A 26,990-nucleotide genomic window follows, 5' to 3' on the forward strand; every position below is an offset into this window, starting at 1 on the left:
ATGTGTTAACCATATTTTTAAAGTTTTTAATTTTTTTTTTTAAATATCATGTTAGCATTAAAAATTTTAATTTTAATTTCATATCATCACTTTATCAAATAAATATTACATGTCAATGCCACCTGTGTGCCGCATCGGTATAATTAACAGATTTGATAAATAGTGTTAATAATTGTCCTTATTTGCTATCAATTTTAAAAGTGCAGGGATTAAATTAATCCAAAATTGGGGAATAGGGATTAATTTGCATTTTTCTAAGCAGTATGGGGACTGGGTGGGTACTTTGACCATGAAAATATAACATTCGTTCACGTGGCAAGACATTATTGGTTAGGGAGTTTTACCCGATTGGTATCGAGTTGTAGAAGAACATAACCTATTTAAAAAAGAGTAAGAAAATCTAAAACGAAAACAAAATCCAAGTGGATGAGTTGATGAGCTAAGCAAACAAAGAAGCCGAGAAGAGAGAGCTCAGCTGAGTAAAAATGGTGGTTCTCTCTCCCTCTCTTATATCCCTTCCAACTATCCATTTCTTCAGGTTCTTTCTCTTTCTTTTGCTTTTTTTCTTCTCAACTTGAAAGTCTTTTTCTATTCCAATATTGGCTTTGATTTCATGCTTTCAGGTATGAGGCAGGCAGTAATGGCAACGGAATGCTAAGTCATAAAAATAGTAATTGCAATAGAAAATTTCATGAGAAAATCACGGTGTGTTGTAGTGTTGCTTCAAAACCCACTTCCCAAAACGTGTTATGGAGAAGGGATTTGCTTCTCTTTGCTCTTTCTTCTTCACTCTCCACACTTTTCCCATATTCAGGTATATATATATACCTTCATTAATTCTATTTTTTTAAACAAAATAGTCTATGGATTTCAGTTGTGAATGTTGAGGGTGACTGAATGGTCATTGACTAGGTCACATTTATGCACGTTGAAAAATGGAAATGACAGTTGGAAAAAATTTAGTTATTTAAAGCTATTAAGTGGTCGATTTCCTTTTTTTAAGAACTTGATTAAGGAGCATAACCTTTGGTTTACCATATTTGTCTTCTTTTTTTTTTCTCTTTGTAATCAAATGGAGTAACTAAAAGTGAAATGCTGTGCGTGTTTCATGATTAGAGTATCTCATATGCCCCTTAATTGTCATCAATAATGGAAAAGTTAGATGATGAGCTATATTAGAGTATGCTACTTTGATTTTGATTTTGATTTTGATGAATTTTAGTTCAGGCCTTTGACCAAACTAATTACCTTTGTTATCCCTAAAGAATGATTAATACTCCAATAAAAAAAACAAAGTTCCATCATAATGCTGAATTCACAAAACTATGAGGCGAGGCATCAACGTCGGGACTTGAGCATATGTAAAGAATTGGGAAATTTAAACTTATCATGACTGCATTTAAGCAATTTGGTAGTTTTATGGAGATCACGACAGTATGGTTCTAGAAACTGATACATGTGTAGTGATCCCCAGTTCTTCACTTAAGCAAAATTGATTTGCCAAACCCTTTATTTATCTGGCCAAGAAAAAACCCTTTATTTCTAGAAATTCAACTAGATCCTTCCTTCTGATGTTTTTCTAGAAGGTCATGATGGGAAGTTATAAATTTTCTTTTGTTATTGTTCCTTTACTCAGGGGGGCTTTTACAATTCCACAATGGAAACTTCACATTTTTCTGTTTTGTTTTAGTTCTCTTGGAAACATTTAAGATGTATGTTTGCTTTTTTTTTTCAAGAATTGCTTTATCCATACAGTTTTCAATTTTCTTCCAAGTATTCAGGGTGTCTTGCCGCGGAAGATGTAAGAATCGCTTCACTAGTTGATGAAATAAATGCTTATACCTATTCATACCCACTGGAGTTACCATCTAAGAAATTCCTTTTCAAATGGTATGTGTTCAGCATCAAAATTATATGTAATATGACTTGCTGCCTTTTATATTATTTTATCATATATAATGATAAATTAGAAAATTGTGAATAAAACATTTTGTTCACTCCCTCTCCATCACTCTAATTCCTTTTCAATATCTCCCTTATTTACTTCTAGCAAAGCAATTAATCCCCTATATGCAGAGAATTGACCCCTGTTACAGTTTATGCTGTATGATTTACACACCCAGTAACAAGTATCTTCTGAGGATTCAAATTTCATATTTTGTTTAAAGGACATTTACCCTTTCTTTCACAAGGAGATTCTGATACACCTTTCATATGTTTTCACTTCAACATTACTCATGCAAAAGCAAACCAGTTCTCTACTGTATTATCTATTGGTTGCCTCAAATTATAGGAACATGACTCTTTATGCATTTTTCTGAAGGGTGGAATCTAGAAAGCCGGAACGCTATTCATCCGCTGCACCTTTGTCTCGTAAGTCTTATTCAATCACACAGTTCAAAGAAGAAAAGCTTTGCCTGCAATAGCATTTTTTGTTGGTATTAGTCATATGATTCCAATTGTTGGAGCGATATTTCTAAGACACAATTAGATTGTGGTGACAAACTATATGATATACCTAACTGGATCATTTATATGTAATGCAGCTGATGCACGTCTACGCATTGTGTCTGAACGTGTTGACATTATTGATAATCTCATCATTTCTGTTTCGGTAATTTTATACAACTGTAACTTGCTGAATGTGATCCCTATTAGTTATCTGTCTGACGTATATAAATTCTGCTTCATCCTTTGATTCAGATAGGTCCTCCGAATATTCAGTTTTTAAAGTCAAAGGATAAGAAGACCTGGGAAGCAAAAGATGTTGCTGATTCTGTATTATCTGACAAGTCTGCACTGGTAATGCAAATGACTTTTTCCTGCCAACGAGTGCATTTTTCATATTCATGATAGATAACTTAAAGATTTGGAATTTTGGTTCATTCACCTGACCATTCTTCCCACATTTTCATTAAGACTGAAATCTGTGTGAAACTGAGTTTTGCACTAGAAACTATAAGCAACATAAAAATCGTATACATTATGTAATTGTTGGCAGCGACACATGTCTTCAAGGTGCATGTCTGCAAACATTTTTATAGACATTAAACTAGAGTCAAAATTGTCTTATGGGTTTGAGCCATGTAACCGGTTTATATTTTTCTTGAAAGTATCAAAAAATGTCTACTGTTTCTCCATGTAAATGGATGAACGAAAAAATAAATAATGCTTTCTACAAAGGTTCTTGGATTTAATTGCTGAAAACTGAACTCTATTGAGTGGATTCTCATTTGGTATTCTACATCTTTTGGCAGCGTGTCACCTCGAGTCAGCGAATGACCGAGAGTTCTGTTCTTGATGCCCATTCTAGTGAAGTAAGCTTTAAAGACCTTGCTTTTATTTATGATTGCCATTTTTGACAGCTTAGATTTTAGTATAATTGATATACAGCTAAAAGCTTGGACGTATGTATTATAAGTGATCTAAGCTTCTTGTTTTATTTTCTTTTTCCTTTTTCAGATTGATGGTGAGCAATATTGGTACTATGAATACCTTGTTCGCAAATCACCAACAAGATCCGTAAGTGTTTCCTTTTCAACAGAGTTATTGCTGCAAAGATGTGTGGCTGTGCCCTTTCTGTGGAATGTTAATGCCTTTAGTGGATATTTGTAGGCTCAAGAACCAAACTTTTACCGGCATTATGTTGCTTCAACGGCTGAACGAGACGGTAGGATCATGAAATTTCTGACCTTCTTCCTTATTTAGGAAAGATGTAGCTGTTATACAAATCTATTCCATTCTGTTCAACCCTGTTTACTTTCTAATTTCTCATAAGTTTTGAAATTGAAATTTGAGATTTCCTTGGTAAAGTCTTGGAACCCTAAGATTTGGAAAGAAAATAGACCACTTAATCAATATTTGAGTGACATAGCTTGTCTGCCTATATATTCCAACTTGGTGGAGAGAGGAAAAAATTATAGAAAGATGCTTCATTGATTTAAGGTTAGATATCCTTTTATACTGTGATTTCATAGTCAATGGTTGAATCTGAAACTTGAGATAGTTATTTACTGATCTCTTGTGCTCTGGTTATAGGACTTTGCCCCTATCATTGTCATATTCTCATTCATCTGTGCAAATGTGTATTACAGGTTATCTGTACTCTCTAAGTGCTTCAACTCTTAACAAGCAGTGGACTGAGGTTTCTCTTTTACACTCTCTCTCTCTCTCTCTCTCTCTCTCTCTCTCTCTCTCTCTCCACAATAACAAATGACATTAGTAAACTATTTCTATTAAAAAGACATAAATGTGTAACTCTGGTGAAGGAGCTCAAGTTAGCTTTCGTAAGTCATCCAACTCAAAGGGAAAAAGACACTAGTTATTTTTATTATTTCAGAATAAATGTGAATTATTACTTACAGAACCAAACTTGCATAATGCAGATGGGTCGCTTTTTGCAACAGACTGTTGCATCCTTTCGCCTTCTTCCTCCCACAGATAGTTATGTTCCTCCATACAAAGATCCATGGAGATTTTGGTGACAACTTTCTTTTTTTTTTTGTTTCTATTCATTTTTCTTGTTGGGGTGATCATTGTCCCCCTCCCCCGGGCGTTGATAACAAGTGTAAAGCTTTAACAATGTAAAACACTGTTATCAGGTGATTGATTTTTTTTTCTTATTGCTGCCCACGGTGTCAAATTGAATGAAGCATAATTTTTTTGAATCAAATGGCAAACTTAACAGGCTCTAATCTTTGCATTATCTAAGGTATAAGTGTGGTAAAAATGTCAGTAAAGACAAAAGATTGCATCATACAATAATTAGTTATAGAGGTCAAAAGATTGTGCGATGCCATAAAGGAGTTCAAACCTTAATAATTTTCTTTTTGTCCCTTGAAGATATATCATTCTATTGATTTTTACACCTGTACAAAGATCAAGTTGCTTGAAATATAAAAAATTTCATTGATTTCGAGCAAAGAATAAGAATATGCAGGAAAAAGTTACCTTTACATTTTCAAAAACTACTATCCCTCCCTTTGACCTCTGTTACCCTCGTTTTGCTTGAAACTTAGGCATCCATGGAACTTTTACCCTGAGTTTTAACTGGAAGATGGCAGATGGCAGTTTAGTCTTGCGAGGTAGCAGAATACTCAAAAAGAAGGCGTTTTGAAGGCACGGATTGTAGGAGTACTCGCAGACGGCTTGTAAGCTGGTAGATCAAGGTCCACTGCATAGCCATCTCTGAGTCTTTCAGCTGCCTGACTATGGAGGCCTAAGAGAGAAAAAGAGAGATATGAAAACACAGGTATAAGAACAAAATTCAACAGACTAAAGGTTGTATAAAAGCTTATTGAGCCAGATCCAAATGATTAGTGCACGATCAAACAAAGCACCCAAAAACTACTTGCCATGTTCGTTTATTTTTCCCCCTATCTTTTTATTCTATATATTGATTCACTTGCATGAAGGAAGAGCTCATTATATGAAATGGAATAATGATTTGAGAAAAAAAAAAAAAAAAAGAACAATCAATGATGGATAGAATTTAGATTTACCTGCAGACGTTTTCCAAGCTGGACTTCAACTTCTGTTCCAAAGGATATATTACTAGCCAATGATTTAAGAGGATCAGCTGTAGGATCAACAGAGAGCAAACTAGGGATTTGTGGGGCATACACTAGCCTCCACCTGGCCTGACCAAACTCTCCCTTCCCTTCTATTCTTGGCATCAGAGTTTCAAGTGTTGCAGTTGCAAGCTTTTTAAATGCAAGTTGGCCATCACCTTCCAATATGGACTCAGCCAATTGACTCTCAAATACTCTAGCAGCCTGTGCAAAAGGGGAAATTCACAACAAACCACTATAGCCTATGAGATCAAAATTTTTATCTGAATTTGGCAACTACAAACAAGATGACTAACTATATCAAAACCTAGGGAAAAAATTCCTCACATATCCAGGCTAAACTTATAAATTCCTAACACATTAGACAATTACCTTGTTAGATCAACAGAAAACCAGAAAAAATATCACATCCATTAGCATAAAGATCAAACAATGCATTCAATAAAAATGCAAGTACACAAAACAAATTTGCAAGCAAATTTGGACGCATAGGTAAGAAGAGATATTTCACTCAGAATGATTTGACTTTGTCCTTAAGACAGCTTATTTGGTGTATAAAGCAAAAACCAGAAATTGTTGACATTGTTTACGAATAATAATTCATTAAATAACACCATAGGAGGCAACCCTAGTATAAGATGTTATAATCCTCTTTCTGACAATTCAAGTCATTCTACCTTTGCCACTTTGCTAGATAGAGGTGGGACAAATGCTTACAGTGCATGTTACAAACAGAAAAGATCATTTCAGGGTGCCCAGCAGAAACAGAAATTGACAAACCAATAAAGTATCTTTTGTTATATTACCTCAGTGGGTGAGAGATCGTCCTGCTCCACAGAACGAGTTGAGGTCACCACCAGCTTGTCCTGCCAATTGCTGGCTCGACTTTGAATCCTGAATTGCCATTCTGATCCAACCAAAGCTAAGTCTAGCATTGGATCTAGACCGTGGTCAGGCTCAAATTTTGCTATGTTTAGATGTTCCCGCTTAAGCCTGACCTGAATTTGGAGAAGTCAATGTCAGTATATCAAATGCAATAAAAAAAAAGTCTACCAGAAACAAATTTGGAAACTGCAAACGACAAGAGTCACATAGAAATACATAGGACTCACTTGAGTAGCAACAAGATTCACATCGCCATTCTCAAATGTTAAAATGCCCTTGGGTTTTATCCATTTTGGATGAGCCAGGCCATTCAACTCGAGTTCCCCACTAACAGCAAAATTAAGAATCAAAGGATAAACTATCCTCAATTCTGGTCCTAAAACAAGCTTCAAATCACTAAGGCGGACATCAACACTTGGTTTATTGTTCACTTGCTCCATCTCCTTCTCAACTTCAGCTGATTTAACTGCAGAAAACAATAAATAGTTCACTTGGATGATCAGAAGCAAACAATAGAGACAAATAGATCATACAACGATAGATAGGATTCTGCATGTTCACAACACTGATAGTAAATCCTTTCCCTTCATTTCAGGAAATTGATATTATTTCTTATTCTCTTTAATAAGATCCTTCATCTGGTCAATATCTACCTAATTTGTGCAGAAAATAAGAAAAAAATTAAAAAATAAGTTTAAGTTCAATAGCATTGAAAAATAACACATCTCAATTTAAGACATTAATAGACCAGCACATATCCCAATCTATAATTTTCTAATACAAAATTTCTTGCAATCAAAGAAGCTTATCCCTTATATTTAGCACCCATGTGAGGCTTCAAGTATTGAAACAAAAGATGAAAATCCACTATAAGAGATTTTGCCTTGAACCTCTTCAAGTTATCTAAAAACCTAACTGAAGGTGAAGGCCACCATTTTTCTATTCTAATTTAGATATTTGTTGTGTTTAACTTAGGATTGATAATCTCACAAGTAAACGGGTGATAAATAAATTGTCAACTTATAGGTGCCCACAAGGATACTTGAAAGGAAATGTCATCTCCAATGATTTATAAGGCATTGCATTAAAAGAGAATCCTTTCTAGATTAGCCTTGAAGTCTTATCCAGTTCTTGAAAAAGAGACATTTCAATAATATCGTGACAAATAAATTGTCAACTTATAGGTGCCCACAAGGATACTTGAAAGGAAATGTCATCTCCAATGCTTTATAAGGCATTGCATTAAAAGAGAATCCTTTCTAGATTAGCCTTGAAGTCTTATCCAGTTCTTGAAAAAGAGACATTTCAATAATATCTACTGGAAATTTTCAGAATTTTAAAATCATTGCAGAATTCAGTGCCAGCTAGATAGAAAGAAAAGGCATCAGAATTGGAAGTATTGAATAGCATATACTACCAGACTGTTGTGGGAGTTTGGTTCTCGAAGATGCAGGTTCAGAACTGACAAACCGTGAGACATATCTAGAAGCAACTGCTTGATTGACTCCAGCACCTGGAAGCCTGGACTGATTTGATGCCAACCTATTAAAAGGTGCAGCTCCACTACCCTTATCATGAGGTAAATATGCCTCTCCATGGCTCAATTTAATATTCCCTGAGATGTTTGGCTGCATCATAGAGCCAGTTATCTGCAACTGAGTGTCAACCTGGCCACTGATTCAACAAGATGTCAGTTCTCCACTATCAACACATAAAGGAAATCAAAACAATTAGATAGCTAATAAAAAGCTGGGGCAGGGGGATCTGCCGAGTATATAGATCTAATGGCAAGATTAGGCTAATGCCAGATGGCAGCTAAGAGGCAGGTGTAGTGCAGGAACTACTGCCTTTCATCAATCTTACAATAAACACAAGAACCAGCATTCAGGAACAAAATCATTATATAAAGAATCATAAATCACATTTCAAAGAAAGACAAATGTACCTCAGAATATTCTTTGCCCGTACTTCGAGAACTTCACATTTCAAGTCAATTTTATCACCCAGGGATGCTTCACTTGTTCGAAGGGGTAAATTCCCTTTTACAAAGAGCTTTCCCCTTCTGCTTACTCTGCTTTCCAATAAAGCAATGCATAACTTATTTGATTTCACATGGACAGTGCCACCAATGTTTGTAAGAGGTTTTCTGAGTACCGGAGAAGATATAGATGCCTTGTGGAATGATGCAGATCCATCAAGTACAGGTTGTTCAACTGTGCCTCTAACCTGTTTATGAAAAGACATAAAATAATAGGAAGTTAATACTAAATAAATCTTGATTAAATTTTAAGCAAATTCTTTACCATAAGTGTTTAGGCAACAAGTAACCTTCTTCAACTAACCCACCTGAAGCATGACATCAGCATTGCCATTAAGCCAGTTGGCATAAGGAGATAATGCAGTCAACAGCATCATGCCCCCATCCTTTATATCAGCATCAATTCTAACTTCTCCTACATCTAAGATGTTCCAATTTAAACCTTTAAGGCTTTCTGCTAACTGAGCATCCCAACCTTCTTCTGTTCTCTCTCGAAAGGTTTTCTTCTCACTAGCTTTATCAGTTGAATCCTTACTCCTTTCTTTCACCCAGCCAGGCACCAAAGTTGTCCTGCTTCGTTCTGTTTCTGTTTCTTCTTCCTCAGACATGCTATTCTGAACAAAAGTAACAGGAACACTTCCCTGTATATGCACATGGCCATTTTGGATGATTGGTTCAAACTTGGCATTGAACAGAAAACGGCTGCTTGAGGTTAGGGAAGCGACAACTTCAGCTCGCCCTAGATCAATGCCCCCAATGGTACCATCCAGGAGTCTTACTTGCACATCACATTCAGGTTTTGCAAGACTTCCTCTGAGGTCTCCTTCCATGTATAATATACCCTTAATTGGGGCTAACAATTGTTGCAAAGAATGAACAGCTTCAGTGGCAGATGATTCAATAATCTGCACTAGGGTAGGAACTAGACTAACAGGAAAATTTAGAACAGCAAAATGAAGATTGGTTTTTGGCCCCAACAAAGTCCCATCAGCATGGATTGTTGCATCATCCTTTTGGATAAAAATTTTCTCAAGACGCAAACCATCATCGTTGCTGTATGCACCCACTGCCACAACACGTTGAGTGTTATAGCTTCCCCACTCCCAATCCTCCCCATGAAAGTCAAATTCTGCCTGAAAAATATTTACAAGAATCAATAATGTCGAAGGAAATACACTGCATGGTAAACAAATTCCAAAAAGTTCCTGGAAATGATAAAATGGCAATCTTATCTTCCCAATAAATGCAAACGTGATAAAACATTTATAGGCCCCTCTATGAAGTTCAGGGTACATAAAATGAGAGAAAGAGAAGGTCCTCTATAGGTTGTAATCTCCAAAACCAGCAGCAATAATTAAAAAATTAGGCTCCTAAAAAAAATCACTTAAAACTGCTGGTGTTCCAATCAATATGTTCATCTATATCCACAACATTAAATTTCAAAGTCATGATTCATGAAAACTGGATATAATTTTGTGCTTGAGATTGACTACCTGCATGCTGTTTTAGGACTGAGTGGCATAACCTTAACAAATACAGCAGCTGTTCATAACTTATAGTTCCTAAGATGGAGTTATAAACAGGCTTTAAGTCCAGATTTTAGTGAATGATCATGAACAAATATAAACTTGCCTTTTCCCATTTGAAGAACTATAAAATAAATATATAATAAATACTTTATGTATCAATGATCCAGTTTCATTGAGCTTCGTGACAAGAAATACTGACCTTGTTGTTTCACATAACAATTTTGCACCCCATCATCACATGGTTATACACTGATCTTACTATTAGCTATAATATTTCATATTTGACAAAAGAAAAAAAAATTAAAACTTATTCATGTTATGTACATGTGGAAAATGCATACCATTGTGTCTCCGTTGCCTCCACCACTTGCATCAAGAGAACCATGCCAGCGGCCCTTAAGTTCTGCTAAACCTGGGAGACTTAAGTCTTCAAGAACAACTTCATTTGAAGCAGTATAATGACCCCGTATTACCTAAAAACTCAAAGAGATGTTAAAAGCATAGAAAAGTACAAGAATTGAATTTTGGTGTGATTCCTATGCAGTTCATGTCATAGAAGTTACTGGAGATCAGGTATTGACCAAGTACCTCAAGCAAGTCTGGAAGACTTTCAGTATATACTCCCACTGACTGCAAACTTTGAATGAAAAGATCCTGCAGTTAGCATGAAGAAACATGCAGAGTCATAAAGATTTTTAAGTGAAAGAAATAAATATTGGAGAGATCTCCATAATGCAAAGAAAACAACAACTATAGTGCTAAGAAAGAGGAAACCTCAACGTAGAGCATTCCTTTTCACTCAAATACCTATAGAAAATCCATAAAGACTAGAAGGAAAAGCAAAATCCCAGTGTGCATTCATGAAGCCTGATTGCAATAGGTATTCATTAAGGGAAAAGAAAAAAAGAAACAGCTGAAATTTATACTCATATTAAATGCATTTACTTAAAGAACCACCAGATATATCATAAGCAATCCCAAATTTGTATACATCGGTTGTTCCACATACTTACAGTATCATAATCCTCCTTAGATGCGATATAAGACCTTCTAACTCGTAAATAATTAAATGCATTTATTTAAGGGACATATATGCTTAATTTCAACATTTTCTTTTAGAATGATATTGTTGTACTCATAAATAATTAAGTGCCAACACCATTACTCTTTCCTGTAATACTTATGGTATGTTCCTAAAAAGCCAACATGTACAGACATCAATAGCAGTTCTATTCTTTTTCATTTGGACACAAATTGAATAGAAATCACCAGGATATTAATTTAGCCCAATTGAACACCCATTTTACAGTAAGAACATTTCACAGATGTTTGAAACCATTTGATACTCTCATTTTTCATTTTGGAAGAATTTGGCTAGGATGAAGTGTAGACAGTTCATAAGAATAAAATCTCTATTATGCAACTAGCAAAATGCTTCCAGCAAAATAGTTGTGGTGACTTCTTGTAAGTGTCTAAGATGCCTAGACAAATTTGAATATAATACATTTCAGTAAATAAACCCAAAAACAACCTTTGATCTAGAACGAACGGCAGGATCTGTACTTCGAGACAAGAGTCTTGCAAGTGGAAGCATCTCACCAACCTCAGCTCGAGGAACTTCAAGTCTCATTCTCCACCTTCCCATAGAAGATATGACACTACCAAGATGCCCCGTCATTGCTCTTTTGAACAAGCCACCCCTTCCCTTTTCAGAAAGGTTTCTATCTCTGCTGCCAGGCAATACATATTCGCCTTGAAGCTCATAACGGCTACTAATTTGTTCTAAAACAGTTTTTTCAAGCCTGATCTACAAAAGTTCATGTCAACCAGTAACATCAGTCACAGTGTTTGCAGACTCTATATCTTGCAATACAGGAAATTAGGGATGGAGTCCTTAATGATTTTACAATGTCTTTAGCAAGCAATACTAGAAAAAAGAAATCAATTTGTTGCTAAAAACCCAAATTGAAGTAAAAACTTGGCAATGGCCAATATGAACAAAAGAGATTTTTTTTGGCCAAAGAACAATAGTGATTCCAATCACAAGATCAATAAGATAAATAACCAAAATTATTTCTATAAATTATATTTTGCTCCAGTCAATTAAATGAATTTTAGTTGTACAATCTAAAATAGTACTAATAGAAAACTAATAGTAGAAGTCAGAACAAGGTTGGAGGTCAGTTTCTGAGAAAAATTACAAGTGTTTGAAAGGATAAGTTTTAGAGGAAAACAGTTTAAAGAGAAATAGAGAGAGAGAGAGAGAGAACTTCAACCCCAATATCAACATTAAGTTACTTACAACAACAAAGGATCAAAGACTGCACATGCAATTAGCAAGGAAAGATATACTCCTAGCAACCATTGGCAGTAAAAAGTCACTTAAAATTGAACTTGGTTGAAAGAATTCCCAACCAAATAACAAACCAAAAGAATATATTAATCACACAGAAACTTCAGGTGAGATGATGCAATCTATTAAACAGAAAAAATGGAAATATCAATGATACAGAAGTTCAACTACTAACAACATCACCGCTCCACCTAGCAGCCACATCTAGGGCTTCACCAAGCACACCGCTGAATTTAGGCCGAAGCACAGATAGAACACCATGACCTCTTCTTTTCTGGAAATTAAGCTGGATTTCTGCCTGAAAGTGGAAAGCAAAGCACAATTAACTAAAAATTTCAGGTCCAAAGCACCACCAACAACTGATATATTTAATGATTAAACACCATCAAACTCCAAAAAGATTCCATCTAGGTTGACTTGGAACACAATGTTTCAGATAGAGACCAGAAAAAGCTTATGACCATCAATACAAGCACCACAGCAGATGGTAGAAACTTCTTTTAGTTTCTAGAAAATTTTGGCAATGCAGAAAACAACCCTCCCCCCTTCTCTCTTTCTCTCTCTCTCTCTCTCTGATTGAAAAGAGAAAAGAGAACAATAGAAAAAGAGATTAAAAAGTCACCCCCACTATCTTCAAGCAAAGAAATGCTAATTAGTACCCAAATAGACGAGACTTATTTTTAGATCCTTTCTTGCCAAATTAATAAGCTATAACCTCTGCTATCAGCTTTACTTTCTCAAGTCTTGGTAAGAAGGCCCACATGAAAACTTACTCGTTGTATTGTTCCACGAAGTGAAGCAAGTTCCAATTCATCAAGTGGCAAGTGGCGTATCTGCAAACAACATACACATGGGCAGGAAAGTTTCAACTTCATTTGACCTTTGGCTTTTGTATTAGAACACTTTATAAGAATCAAGCTTACAAACTAAACTGGAAAGATCTTAATATACCTCCAAGGTAGCAGAATGCAGCGAGCGAAAACAAATATTAGCTCTCAGTTGCCCCTTTTGAAGAGAAAAGGAAAATAATTTTCCATTTTGCAAGTTTTCCTCAGAGCCAACTTGTAAGGGCTGCACAACCTCAACTGCAAGACTTTCGTCTGGCCTGCCTGCAGCATCTAACTGCACAACCAGAAAGAACAAACATTTTGTAGCAAATAAGTGAGCAAAAAGAATTGGCAATAGATAGGTATACAAGAAAGAATAAGCTGTGGACCACTACTACAAATATTATATTTGACAACTGAATATTTGACATTCTGAAGGAAAACATTTACCTGTATTCTATTCAGCCCAATAAGAACAGACTTGATGGGGAAAATAAGGGCTCTTGATGATATGACATATATTACTATTTATTTTACACAATTTTGTGATGCCTTCTTATCATTTCAGATATTCAAGATTACAGACTAAGAACTAAAAAATCACAATATAGTAGACAAACAAGAGGTGGAAGTTTTTGTATCAAATAGAAACACTAAATCTCAATGAAAACAGGTATTTACTTAGTTAGCATATACTGATAGCAAGGACAGACTCCAATCAAAAAAGGGCAGACTAAGTGAAACAGCAAAATAACAAAAAGTTAGTTAGCCATAAGTATTGAGAATGACAATGTCGGCAGTCAATTAGACTTGCACTGATATTTATGCAACTTATAATTTTTTTTTACCTCATCACACTATCTAATTTTGATTGAAATAGATGTTATTTCCCTTTTATACACCAAATAGCTGCCATCTTATCCATAATACATCCAATTAAGAGTATCCAACAAAAATCAACTATTCACTCTCAACCCTAATCCTAAGATTTATAAATGACTATTTCACTGGTTATAAGCTTCAAATATCCACAAAAAGTAACTTAATGAAATATACTATTTAAATTTTGAGAAGTAAAGACATACAGAAATACAAGTTACTACACTGTTCACTTCATTAAAGTGGTGTCCTGATAAAATTTTGAACAGAAAAGGCAAGCATAATTACGACATAGCAATACTATAGAAGTTGTCAGAAACAGTTTCAACATTGACAAGTCTTGCGTGCAACATATTCAATGGAAGCATTTGTTTCTGGACTAACCCCACAAATTCTCAGAGATTGCTATGCAATTATCACATTAAACCAAGTAGGCAATCATTTCAAAATTGTTTATCTTAGTTTAAGTCTTAAGAGTTTTCCTGATTCAGAACTGAATGAAAAATTAGGAGAAAAAAGGCTAGCAAACTTCTTCACCATCTTAAGATGACGTTCAGTGATGAATAAGAAGTCACTTCCCAGTTGAGAGTAGACACCTGGAAGCTACAAAAACAACTTTGAAAAAAGGCAAGCAATGGGCCAAATACTTTATACCAGACATTGCTATCACATATAAGTTGTCCGAAACACTTTCAACACTGACCACTCTTGAATGCAACTTGTTACAAGTATTAAACCAAGGAGACAACCATTTCAAAAATGTTTTATCTCAGTTTAAGTCTAAAAGTTTTCCTGCTTCAGAACTGATTGAAGAATTACTAAAAAGGGTTAGCAAACTTCTTTGCCAGCTGATAAGATTACAATTAGTGTTGTAAAAGAAGTCACCACCAGTCAACAATAGACACCTGGAAGCTACAAAAACAACTTAAGCCTTCCTCATCATGTTTGGTTGGCTATAGTGGCCATACTAGGATATCACGCTATTTAGGTCCTTATCCCAAGTATTCTCAATAAAAGCAACATCTTTTTATAGTTTAAACCCATGTCTTCTTTTGCCTTTCCCTACCCCTGACACTATGAAAGAACAAAAAAATTTTAAACCTCTATATTATATGGCCCACATTGAAGGAACTAGTATAGCCACAGTAATGGAGCATACTAAAGTTTCAAGTTCCTCATATCTAGCAGTATGTCGTGGCACTCTTAAAATGTACACAAAAATTTTAGCCATTTAAGATGATCCTGAACACAAACACAAGAAAAGCTTTAGTAAGTATCTTGCTTAGTGGAGAAAGTTTAGTCAGTACCTTGACAGAGTCTCGAGAGATGCTCAACTGCCCAACCAACTGAGGAGCCAGCATTAACTGATTCAGTCTGAGACCTGATACCGACAAGTCACCAACAAGACTCTGTCTGCTTCTATTATCAGTCATTTTCTCAGGCTGCCCCTCGGGACCAAAATCTTGCTCGCTGGTAATACATGGCTTCAGAACCTTTCCGTGAAATTTTATTTTTCCAGTTGCTTTCAAATGTGTAGGCCTTGGAGAATCGAAAGTATAAGAAGAGACCAGATTGAAAAACTCAAAACCGCGCATACGTAAGTCCAACTCCACTCCTTCAACAATAAATGGCATGGTGATATTCTCATTGAACTCTTTTCTGTTTAGCCAGTATTCCTCAGGGTATGAAGTTTGAACTTTGGTAAACAAATCAAAAGCAACAGATGAAGAATTAACAGTAATACAATCAGATGAAATCATTATATCTCCCCGAGCATCACTAAATGACCCTTCAGCTTTTGGTGCAGTCCACTTGATATCAAACCTCCTATGTTCACAAGGAATGTGAATAAACAAACTTAAAGTATAAGGAACATCAAAACAAACAGAAAATTAAGCAATAAAATTAATTCCATCATCAATGAACCCAAATCAAGGAGGAAAATCATCAGCTTACGGTTTCAAAAGCGATCCAGAAAGTTTTGTCTCTCCAGTTAAATCCCCTAACTTGAGTGGCATAAGATGAAGATAACCTGGTATATATCGTTGCATAATCTTGTCAAAGGACAAATTCCCTGAGAAATTTACATCCATTGCTGTATCATCTTCCTCACCCTGTGGGATATATACGTATTGTACATAAGTATTGCAGAAGAAATAACTTTTTAATATCGTAGGACAAAGAAACATACTTCTATTATTGTATTTCCACTTTTCCAACTAGTTATAGGGAGAAATTAGAAAATAATAACTCATCCACTATGAAAGAAAGCATGAACAATTCAATTTAGAAGAGGCATAAGTGCATAACAGTCATAGCAACACTAACAATGAAAAGAGTATTAAAGAAGCAACCCTGGAAGTGCAGAAAATAACAGCTTCATTGCATAAAAAGTCAACCAAGCTCTGGAGTTCAGATATCATAGCCAACAAACAGATGACGACAAAAGGAATGAAGCAGAATGAAGATGCATTAGAAATGATACTTGAGGAAACTGATTGAATAACATGATAATCCAATGTCAATCAAGTTTTATCTCAGCCTAGTTAATTGGGAAGGAAAAGGAAAAGACTAACATACTTCTGGACAAATCCACGCATTTCCAGCCCCTCGAATTTCCCCACCATCCACAAGACTAGCTCTAATTCCATACAAGTCAGCAACCTATCACATATGAAACCAACTTTAAAAAGCTGACCACTGCACTGATATTCAAAGAAAAGTTCATCTTAATACACAAGATTTTCTATTGACAACAACATACACAGTTATCAGTGCTAAAGGTAAAATTAGCAGACAGATATGAAAATGGAATGCGGTCAAATGCTGCCACTGCACCAGCTTCCTTGTTTTTCAACATTGCTTCAGATGCAGAGGATGAAGGGACATCAGAAACAGAGTAAGATATCTTTCTAGACAACATTCCACTCCCCACAAAAATAGGAGCATCTAGTGGGCCTTGACAGTTGAACACAGCCGTCACAGAACCAGCCAACTGCAATCAAGATAGAAAGAAGATATAGATAAAAATTGAGAGATGAAGATGAAACCATATAACTAAATTCCTCAAGAAGTGGAACCGTATAGATGGACCTAGAGTGTTAAGTGTATGAGGAATTAAACCATCCTGCACTAATTGCATCTAATTGAAGTGGAAGATCATGAAGATGACAATGATTATAATTGCAATAATAACAGAAGAGGCATCACTTCATCAGAACAGAATATGTCATCCTAAACAATTAACAATGGTAGCAGTCATAGATACAGTAACAATGACAATTATAAAATTGATGACATGCATACCGGAAACAACAAACGCTTCATTTTGAAAGTTTTCATCAGGGCATTCACTTCCACACATGGAACCTGGAATTAAGTAATGGTGACACAATTAGGAAATTGAGGAAGAATGGAACACTACAAATTGTCAGATAAAAAGAGGACTACAGTAAAGCTGCCACTTTTAGCTCAAAGGAATGCATTAGATTGTAAGTCACGACTTCTTTTTTTTTTCAATAATAAGTTCTAATGTGAATATCATGATGCATGTTACAAATACATTAATTTAAATCAAACAATAATCCAAAAGTTCCATCATTAGACATAGAGTTACAGACTCCCACACTAAAATGCAAAATATATGGACTAAGCTGCTGTGACAGCATCTTTGAAGTGATCATCAAAGTTACAGTTCATCTTCAAATGTGAATCTAACTTCAAACATTCCTCTCGAAATCTAGCAGTAAAACAAATTGAAGCTGATGGTTATAAGAGATAGTAGCATTCTTGTGGAGTAAAAGGAACTTGGACTTGAAATATCTTCAATACGATAACAACTATGAGAAAAAAAACATATGAGAGGATCATCTTTTTATGGAACATAAGGATCATGTTAACATCAGACCAAATCAGTTAGCAATAGATGAAAAGGACCAACCTGAATATAACACCACAACAATCCCAAAACTTAATTGTAAGTAATGGCACCACTCATAACACCCACTAGCATGTAAGCACAATATTAACAACTGAAACAAATAGAACAAGCCTACCTCATCGACAATAAGCATAGAGTAAAAATGCAATAAATAACAAACTATAAATTGGCAACAAACAACTTGGGCTCTCATACTAAGTTAAGCATCCAACTCGAAACAAATAGACAACATAGAAGCCCAACCTATATAAAAGGCCTTAACAAGCCTCAAACTTGACTGGTGGATAACACTACTTAACAAATCATATGTTTAAGCCATAAAGAAGTAACTTGATCCTACCATCTAACTATCAATAAGGATTATCCCCTTTTCAATTGCATGACAAAACTCCAATAGTCCAAATGAATAACTGTTCAAATTCAGATTCATTTTAGCACATACAGCAGTATCACTTTTAGTCCAAAAAAAAATTTGAGTTATTCCAGTTTAATAACACAATTCGATTCACAAACCATGTCCTCAAAACATAGAATAAAGCCTGGCCAGAATATATACAAGGACATACCTGACACATCAGATGGAACTCTCCTTCCTCAGGATGGATGCCAAAATCTCCAGAAGCTTCTAAGGGAACACTGCCAAACCAGCCACTTGAATTATGCAGGAATATTCGCTGACCCCGGAAACATAAACTTGCTGAAATTTCCTGCAAAAGGAAAAAAATGGATAGATCAATATATTTTCAAAGGACAAACAAGAATTTGGTCCTCAACTCAATGCTCAGCTTTATCTGAATTTAAAGGTATAAATGTAAGTCCAAAGCACAGCATGAACATAAAAGCAATCAAAAGAAAAAGCAGAGAAGGAATAAATCTTAGGAACACCTTTTCCAGTCTCAAATGTCAAGAAAGATGAGAATTATACTAACCAGAAATAAAAATGGGCAAACAAAATTAGAGTGATGTTCACAAACAACATAAATATATACAACTCAAGAAACAAAACCTTAATCTCAAAAAATTAGGTGTAAAAGTACTATTAGTTTCATGCAGAGCCACAAAATGGAGCTCTCAGCAATCATGTCTCTTCCTTCTGTTTTTTGCTTAACCCACTCATTCCAAGGTCTACTTGACTTTCATCCAGTTTATGTGCTGCCTTCATCTGGATCAAGTGTTGGGTGCAAAATCCAAGTTCTTTTTGTGCTATAAAAACATCTTTGTCAAACGTTTAGGTCCAAATCACTGCAAGAAAACTGTTCAACTAAATACATGCACCCACTTCCTACTGAAAGAACAAGAAAACAGAAACAGGAAATGTTAAAGAAAACCATATCCTCATAACACCACCCAAACCAGAAAAGTAAGCTCACATTACCCCAATAACAAAGATGTAGAAATCTGTAAGAACACTCTTGCAATTCCCATATTATAAATGTCAAGACCCAAGCCAAATAGCATTTAGGGCTGCACTAGAATTGGGTTGCTAAAATTTGTGAAAATAGTAGTGCACCTGAAAACAAGAATTGGACACTCTAAGCTACAAAGTTGAGCAATTTTTGTTATTGAGAAAGAAAAGGAAAGAGAAATAATGATGAAGCATAGAGACCGCACAGTTATGATGAATTTATAAAAGGCTGGTACATTGTCATAAAAATGGTGGCATCTCAATAGGAACGAAATTAAAACCGATTCAGACGAAATTATTTCCCAGCAACTGCACCCACTTCTGCTTTTAAACATCCTAGCAGGTGCTATACATGAACCAACTTCTCTTCTCTTATCACACTCTTTTCCTTACAAACTGCATCAACTCCAGTCATATTAGGTTGATTGAATTATAATTCCCCATGAAGATATACATTATTTCATGCCATAATCTTAAAAGACTAGAATGTACCTGTAAGCACCTAAAAACACCTAAAGCATTCAAGAGTACTGGAACATAACAATATCAGAAAAGAAACCAAAGTACTCATGCATCATGAGCTGGTAAACTGTATAAAGCAGAGAAAAGTATCAGCCATGCAACAAAATACATAAAGTGACCTTCAGATCTCAAACCTGCTACACACAAAAATAATGTTTTTCTAGTGCTCATTAAAATTGGATGTGCTAGCAACACATTATCAAAAAGTCATCATTCATCATATGGGCATAAAGTACACAAAACATGGTAAATTAGCAACCATGTAACAAGTTATGCAAAATGAGTTTCATATCTTGTACCTGCTAACCAGCAAAATAAATAAATATTTTTTTTGCAGTACTAGCTACAACTAGAGACTGCTAAGTTCAATGGTGTACTACAAGAAATATCAGAATGGATATAGAAGCAAGTGGCACAGAAAAGATGAAACAAGGACATACAGAAAAACTTGATGGAGCATCATATATTTGAAAGGCCAACCCTGTCACATCAAGCTGTCCATGAAGATTAGGAAATGTCTCCCCTCTAGACATGCACAAGTGAACCTGCCAATAAACAAAGTTGACCAGGATATATATATATATGTATATATATATATATATCAATCAATCATTATTTCTACAATGCAAGGAGGGTATTCAATTCTTTTTCCTTCCATAAAAGAATACAGTCATTCCAATAAACAAAGTTACCAGGGTATATATATCAACCTATCATTACTTATAGTATGAGTATTAGATTCTTTTTCCTTCTGTGGAAAAACAGTCACAAAACTTGGTAGAAACTTTACCACTTATTAAGGCAGGAATAGAAGCTCTAAAGCCTAAAACAATGTCACCAATGCCATTTTATATGTTTCTAGGTGACAATTCTTAAAAAATGTCCCTCCAAAGGCAAGGGGAGATGGACTCAGATCATACTGCAAAACTCTCATAATTATCAACCATTATACGAGATAATGTCAGTGTTATGATGCTATTACATCTATCCCATCCTTCATCTGTAATGCTATGAAAAGTAAAACATGAAAGCTGTTCAGCAACTTCCAATGAAATCAACAATGAAATATAAGAAGTACACCGAAGTCAATAGCAAAGGGAGCAAAAGAGATAATAAACATCAGATTGGAATACTAATTCGAAAAGTAACTTTGAATATGGTACTGGAAAGTATATAAAATGATTTGGTTAACCATATGCAAAGATCACAACATGAAATGTATTTTTATAAAATGCCAGAAAACACAAATACAAAAACCATAAATAAATAAATAAATAACAAAAACAAAAAAAAGTGAAGTCAGAAAAGCACCTCACCAGTGGCTCTTCCTTTAATCCAAGTGATTGGAATTTCTAAAATTCTTTCAAAAAGCTGTAGGAAAAGATAAACAGGAAAAAGCATAGATGTAAAATTCATGCTGGATCAAATTCAGACAGAAAATCATCACTTTCTTTTTATAACCTACCGGAACAAAGAGGTTGGAAATATTTAAATTTGCATGCCATTTCTGATCTAAAGTATCAACAAATACATCTGTTGACAACCAGCCACCATCTTCAGAAACCAAATCTGACCTCCAAGTTTTACAGTTACCACTGAGTTGTATGTGTGCATGGCCATAATGATTTTGGAACTTCACATATCCATTAACATTCTCCATCTCTCTACAAACAATATCAAAATTTTAAAAGATAGAACAAACATGGAGCATGTGTTGTTCATAAACTTTCTCCAGACATGGTAAATGCATCAGCAGACAAAAATCAGATTGACTAAGTGTGCATGGATTATTTCAAGGTGGGATTGTACTTCAAGAGTGAATTTTAAACTTCCAAATGTGTCAAATACATTTTTTGACAAACCAATACAATAAAATTTGGTAAATTTTTCTGCGTTCTGGAGCTATATTATGGGTACACCAACTACATGCTTTAAATTAAGCCTCAAGATTTCCAAATGCTGCTAACTTAATTAAGTACTTGTGAAAGAGACAAAATGCCAGAAGAGAGCAAAGCTCTCTAACCTATAGACTAATCCTGTCTTTCCCCAACCACAGACACCTTCAACTTTAGGCAACACCATTAACATCAATTTCAGTGTTTTTCTTCTCCCTCCGTCTCCTCTCCTCCAATTTTGATTCCATCATTCTTCTTCTTTGTCTTCATGCTTGCCTTTGTCTCTAGAGCATGTTTGATTGAGAAATTTAGTTATTGAAGGTTGAGAATTTGAGTTACTGATTTCATATCTAGTTTAAGAATTTTGGAGTGGTCAAATGGTGGGTCTTTGACAATTTTAAAGATGGTTTAGAGTTACTTTAATGCTGAGTACATGGTTTAAGTGGAAATTTTGACATAGAGTGTGTTTCAAAGGTATGGTGCAGTTGTGGCAAAAACATGGAAGGCGGATACAACAAAAAGGATGAGGCAAAATTTATTCTTTTTTCTTCACTTTTTCAAAGTCCCTTTTTCCTTCAAAAAATTCATTGGAATGCTGTTCATTGTTACCCAAACAACTATCAAATTCATGAATTTCAAGATACTGCATTTTCTTGAACTTTTCAAATGCTTCACTCAAAGACCAACCTCAGATTTCCAGCAGAAACCATATCACCAAAAACAACTATATTTTACATACATAACTCTAAGAAGTGTAAGCAAAAACCAATACAAACAAAAACTTAAAAAATGATTTCTTCCTTATGGCAAAAATTTGCAGGGTATGAGAAACTCAGAGAGATACAAGTAAAAAGTACATATTGATTCCCATAAATTATTGTATACAAAAAGTCATCCCGAATGCATGCATGAGATAGGACATGCTACAACTGATATTATAACCTATAAATGAAAGCAATCTGAAAAAAAAGGGCATTTAATTCCCTATGACATATTCTTAAAGGCACTTTAAGGTAGGGCTAAGAACAGATATGAAGTTAGATCTTGCTTATTTTCTTTATTAAGGTAAAAATATAATGAATAAACTGTCTACTTCTTCAATCAAATGCCCATAAAAGTAACTCAGATACTCTAATTTGTTCTTTTCTCTGAATTAAATATCCAGTGAAAATACATGAGGTTTTTTATATTAGTATTAGATATAGGAATAAGAGTCAAACAGTTTTATGGAATTCCATTCATGACTATTAAAAGCCGTATTGCCAATCCATGGTACATGAGTAAGAAATCATTAAAATATATGAAAATACTTGTACATGCATGTATATATGCATAAAGCAAAAGAGCAGGAATCGAGTTTGGACCTGGGCTCTCTGTCACCAAATGCTAACAGCATCAGTGTTCCACCCTTAAAATGGACAGAATCCACAGTAACTGGAAGCATCTTCTCGGTGCCATCACTTTGCCCCACATCTGCCCCATCAACAAGTTCTGCAATAATACGTTCAACCTTTGGAGCCACACCAAACTTAAGCTTTTGAAGGGATCCAGCTAGAAAATTGGAAACTCGTTCCCCCATGTTGTCAGGAAAAGAAGGAAAGCTAAATTTCATGCCAAAATACCAAAATGCAACCATATGGTAAGCTGAAGGAGTGAGGTCAGACTTTATGGAAGTAAAAGGAGATGCGTGAGTCCTTCCACCCTCGGACACATTCTCATCCATATTCTTATTTACAACATCAAAAACCAAATCTCCATCATCTACTTTAGAAACCATGGCTTTAGCAGCTCCTGCAGCATTTGCATCATATGGAAAACCTTTGCCAATTTTTCTAACTCTACTAAGTCTTTCAACAGTCATAAGAAACGGATCACGTAAGAAATTGAAATTTCCTAAAGTGCCATTATCATTAATATGCTGGTTTTCTGTCTCTTCACGTTGTTCTTCATACAGGTTATAAGTAAGTAAACTTCCTTCCCCGCTATTAATGTCAATAGAAGTTTCAGCATTAGAATCATCTTCATTTTTCACTAAGAGGGTATTAAGATCTGATAGATCATAACTTCCAGATGCCTCTGAATAATCACCAGAGTCCTCTAGGGATAGACCCTGGAAATATGCAAGCGCTGCTGATGCACTACGCTCAAGGATTCGTCTCTTGGCAGCAACACCAGCGGAAGAGGTATCACTCCTATTAAACTTTTTCTTAAATTTGTTCCTTTTAGACCCTTGTATAACTTTTGGCCACAATGTAAGCCCTGAACCTGGAATTTTCACACCAAATGATTTCTCCAATTCTGCATGCTTCGTGTCATAAAAAACACCGTTGTCCACGCAATGATGATCCCTCCAATGCATCTTCTCATCCATGCATGAAAATGACTTTGAGCTTGTTATTTCAGCTGAAGGACCTATCTCTTTAACTGTATCATCTTCAGATCTATCTGAACTTCCCTCAGAAACAATGTAACCCATCTCTGCTGCTTTCCTAGCATCATCATCCCTCTCTCTAGCCCAACGAGTGGCAGATTCCTCTCTGGCAATCCTCCTGCTTTTAGTACGAAAATCAATACCTTCCTCAGTTGATAAATGCCTTTGTAAACCATCTTCAGAAAAGGGTATTCCTAGCCAAGTATAATCCTTCTTTTGAGCAATCAATATGCTTGGATGAGACAAAACAGCATCTATTACAATCTTGCCCCTCCTCAAACTTGCAAAAGGCTGAACACGAATTTTCATATTGGGAACCTCACCACAAGAAAACTCTTCAGTATGAGGCCCAACAGAGCATGCTTCCAATGTAATACTTAGTGGTGAAACACTCCTAACCTTACCAAAATCAATCTCACGCTGTATGTAGTCACTAAGCACCGAACAAACAGAAGGCAAAAGCTTTGCTTCCACAAAACCTTTGGCTTTCTTCTGTCCATACCAAACCAATAAACACACACCAGACATAACAGCAGCAAGAACCGAGCATCGAACCAACAGTAACCCCTCCTTCCACAACGGAGACAAAGACCTCACTAAAGCCTTGCTCCCAGCAAAAGGCTCCTTAACACTTTTGGCGACAAACCCATTTCTCAACCCAATAGTTTTCCTAAACAACCCAATGTTTTTCCCACAAAAATGGGAAAACCTGATTGCTTGAGCAATCCAATCGTCCTGCTTCTCGGCGGATACACGCTTGCGAATAGCAATTCTAAAGAGCTTCCCTCTATCGAAATCGAAGTAATGCCCATTGCTTTTTTTACCATTTAAAGAGCTTCCAAGTGGTTTTCCGAGAAATGGGGAATTGAGTTTTAGGCTCATTCTCTTCTTCTTCTTCTTCTTCAACTCATAGACTTAACTCATTCTGTTGGGGGACCAAGAACCTCCTTGCTCTTAGTCCCCTTCCAATTTAAACTATCTTAAATTTTGCAAACATTCCAAAATAACCCTAAAATTTTACGAATCAACAAATCTGTTTTTTAACTATATATTTTATTTAAAAAATTATAGGTTTTTAGAGAGAGAAATAGAACGAAACCTGGAAAAAGGAACGCTTGAAAGCTTGAGAATGCTTGCCGCTTCGTTGTTCTTAATTTTAATTTGAATCTTTTTTCCTCTCTTTTTTAGAAAGAAAGACAGAAAGAAAAGGCAATGGGTTGCTTGTCTGGCTTTGCTTACGACTTCCGAATGTGAAATCTTTTTTTTTCCCGTGGCAAAGGAGATAACAAGAGGAAAACACCGTGGAGTTCGTCACTTCGATGACAAAAATGCAATCACCTTCCCTTTTTTACTTTTTCACTTTTTTTTAAATCACTTTAAATAAAAAAAAAAAATTTTTTCTTAATACTTTTTTCACTTCTAAGCTTTCAAATTTATAATTTCGGAAAGCATTTGCATACCCGGTATTTCATATAATTTATCCAAAATTAGAGATGATAACAGTATTTTTATCGGTATTTTATAGTATGAATTTTAATTCAATTTTTTAAAAATATTACATACTATTATAAACTTTTAAAATCTAATCTTAATTAAATTTTTATACAATATTATTCGAAACGAACAAATTTTATTAGTTTAATTCGATTTAATTCATTCACTTTTAAATTTATTTTTTATATTATTTTAATATAATTTTTAATATATTTAAATAAATTTTGATATAAAATAATGTTTTTATTCTATAAAAATTTAAAATATATATATAAACTAATAAAATTATATAATTCGATTCAATTAGATTTTTTTTATTTTTTATTTTTCAATCTAAAATTCGATCTAAGTTTAATATATAAATTTAATATCCTAATTTAATTCAAACCAAATAAGAAAAAAATTATCTAAATTAAACCGAATATTATGATTTCAAATCAATTTTTAGCTTTTTTAATTTTTTTACTCGTGCCGATAATGCATATCCGATAAGTTATATAATTTATCAAAAATACATATTTGAAACTTTAAAATTGAACTGAAAAGAATAATTAAGTTATTTCATAAAAAAATAAAAAAATAAAGTGTGAAAAGGAAAAATATCAAATTCTACAATGGATGTCTATACTTTAATTAAATAGTGAAATTAATTCTTCTATTTAATGTGTTTAAATTAGATCTCTATACTTCATTTAATTATTGAATTTAATCAAATTGTTAACCATTCAAACTTTTACAGTTAAAATTGATAACGTGGTATTTTGACTTTTCTCACATAGCATTTTTTATTTATGTGACTATTGATTTTATTAACGTGTAAAGTTCACGTGATCGGCAAAATTTTTTAACACATTATCATGTTTTCACCCCCAACTTTTCTTAAATTGTGCAACTTGTTCTTAGACTTTGATTAAATTATGAAATTAGTCATTTTACTTTAGTATGTGTTTAAATTTGATCCTTATACATCAATTAATTATCGAATATAAGATTTGATTTAAAATAACATATAAAAACATATTTATTAATTCAACTGACTTTTTTTCATATTTAGATAATTTTTTTTGGATATTTGAATTATTAACTGCACTTAATTTGACAAATTAGGTTAATTTAAAATTAGATTATAAGCCCAACATAAACTAAATTATAATTTTATTTATCTTTTATTTATTTTATTTTTTATTTTTTGTTAATTTTTATTTTTAATATTTTTAAAATA

The 26,990-nt window shown here is 34.5% G+C and overlaps 2 protein-coding genes across 9 annotated transcripts; one reads left to right on the forward strand and one right to left on the reverse strand.

The window, feature by feature from the left end:
• The first annotated feature begins 387 nt into the window (after window positions 1-387).
• LOC111284941 (psbP domain-containing protein 5, chloroplastic) lies at window positions 388-4,620 on the forward strand. 3 transcript variants are annotated; one of them, XR_016342969.1, is made up of 11 exons: window positions 388-538; window positions 624-814; window positions 1,782-1,890; window positions 2,324-2,373; window positions 2,547-2,614; window positions 2,704-2,802; window positions 3,258-3,317; window positions 3,463-3,522; window positions 3,603-3,670; window positions 4,095-4,144; window positions 4,386-4,476. XR_016342969.1 is itself a non-coding variant. In XM_089762446.1 (11 exons), the coding sequence occupies exons 2-11, from the start codon at window positions 692-694 to the stop codon at window positions 4,482-4,484; spliced, it is 780 nt and encodes a 259-aa protein (XP_089618572.1). In that variant the 5' UTR covers window positions 388-538; window positions 624-691; the 3' UTR covers window positions 4,485-4,620. The 3 variants fall into 3 exon arrangements, 2 of the variants coding, with proteins under 2 accessions (XP_089618572.1, XP_022729810.2); XM_089762446.1 differs by having other exon boundaries at window positions 1,775-1,890; window positions 3,616-3,670; window positions 4,386-4,620; XM_022874075.2 differs by having other exon boundaries at window positions 3,616-3,670; window positions 4,386-4,620.
• Window positions 2,124-25,626, reverse strand: LOC111284940 (protein TIC236, chloroplastic-like). 6 transcript variants are annotated; one of them, XR_016342967.1, is made up of 25 exons: window positions 23,208-25,626; window positions 21,414-21,612; window positions 21,260-21,319; window positions 20,389-20,493; window positions 18,588-18,728; window positions 17,388-17,450; window positions 16,846-17,076; window positions 16,662-16,745; window positions 16,038-16,195; window positions 15,389-15,908; window positions 13,327-13,497; window positions 13,149-13,208; window positions 12,551-12,673; window positions 11,554-11,829; window positions 10,611-10,676; window positions 10,364-10,495; window positions 8,802-9,626; window positions 8,401-8,681; window positions 7,873-8,129; window positions 6,683-6,921; window positions 6,377-6,568; window positions 5,502-5,774; window positions 4,951-5,218; window positions 4,814-4,868; window positions 2,124-2,417 (listed from the first exon to the last, which is right to left on the reverse strand). XR_016342967.1 is itself a non-coding variant. In XM_022874069.2 (24 exons), exons 2-24 carry the CDS (start codon window positions 25,154-25,156, stop codon window positions 5,072-5,074), a joined length of 6,552 nt encoding a protein of 2,183 aa, XP_022729804.2. In that variant the 5' UTR covers window positions 25,157-25,283; window positions 25,374-25,626; the 3' UTR covers window positions 4,885-5,071. The 6 variants fall into 6 exon arrangements, 3 of the variants coding, with proteins under 3 accessions (XP_022729804.2, XP_022729808.2, XP_022729809.2); XR_016342968.1 differs by lacking the exon at window positions 4,814-4,868; XR_002689639.2 differs by lacking the exon at window positions 2,124-2,417 and having other exon boundaries at window positions 4,643-4,868.
• Window positions 25,627-26,990: the final 1,364 nt, after the last annotated feature.

Source organism: Durio zibethinus, chromosome 6 (genome assembly GCF_047325235.1).
Source record: "Durio zibethinus cultivar Kanyao isolate XHJ-2024 chromosome 6, ASM4732523v1, whole genome shotgun sequence".
NCBI classification, from domain to species: Eukaryota; Viridiplantae; Streptophyta; class Magnoliopsida; order Malvales; family Malvaceae; genus Durio; species Durio zibethinus.

What these genes read in the sequence shown, in the direction of transcription:
- LOC111284941 (XM_022874075.2), top strand. Translation starts at nt 486, where the DNA reads ATGGTGGTTCTCTCTCCCTCTCTTATATCCCTTCCAACTATCCATTTC. An exon ending in TATCTGACAAGTCTGCACTG is followed by an intron (nt 2,803 to 3,257) that starts GTAATGCAAATG and finishes ATCTTTTGGCAG; the next exon opens with CGTGTCACCTCGAGTCAGCG. An exon ending in TTAACAAGCAGTGGACTGAG is followed by an intron (nt 4,145 to 4,385) that starts GTTTCTCTTTTA and finishes TGCATAATGCAG; the next exon opens with ATGGGTCGCTTTTTGCAACA.
- LOC111284940 (XM_022874069.2), bottom strand. Translation starts at nt 25,156, where the DNA reads ATGAGCCTAAAACTCAATTCCCCATTTCTCGGAAAACCACTTGGAAGC. An exon ending in CCGTTCGTTCTAGATCAAAG is followed by an intron (nt 10,677 to 11,553) that starts GTTGTTTTTGGG and finishes TGCTAACTGCAG; the next exon opens with GATCTTTTCATTCAAAGTTT. An exon ending in AGCTTGGAAAACGTCTGCAG is followed by an intron (nt 5,219 to 5,501) that starts GTAAATCTAAAT and finishes TTTCTCTCTTAG; the next exon opens with GCCTCCATAGTCAGGCAGCT.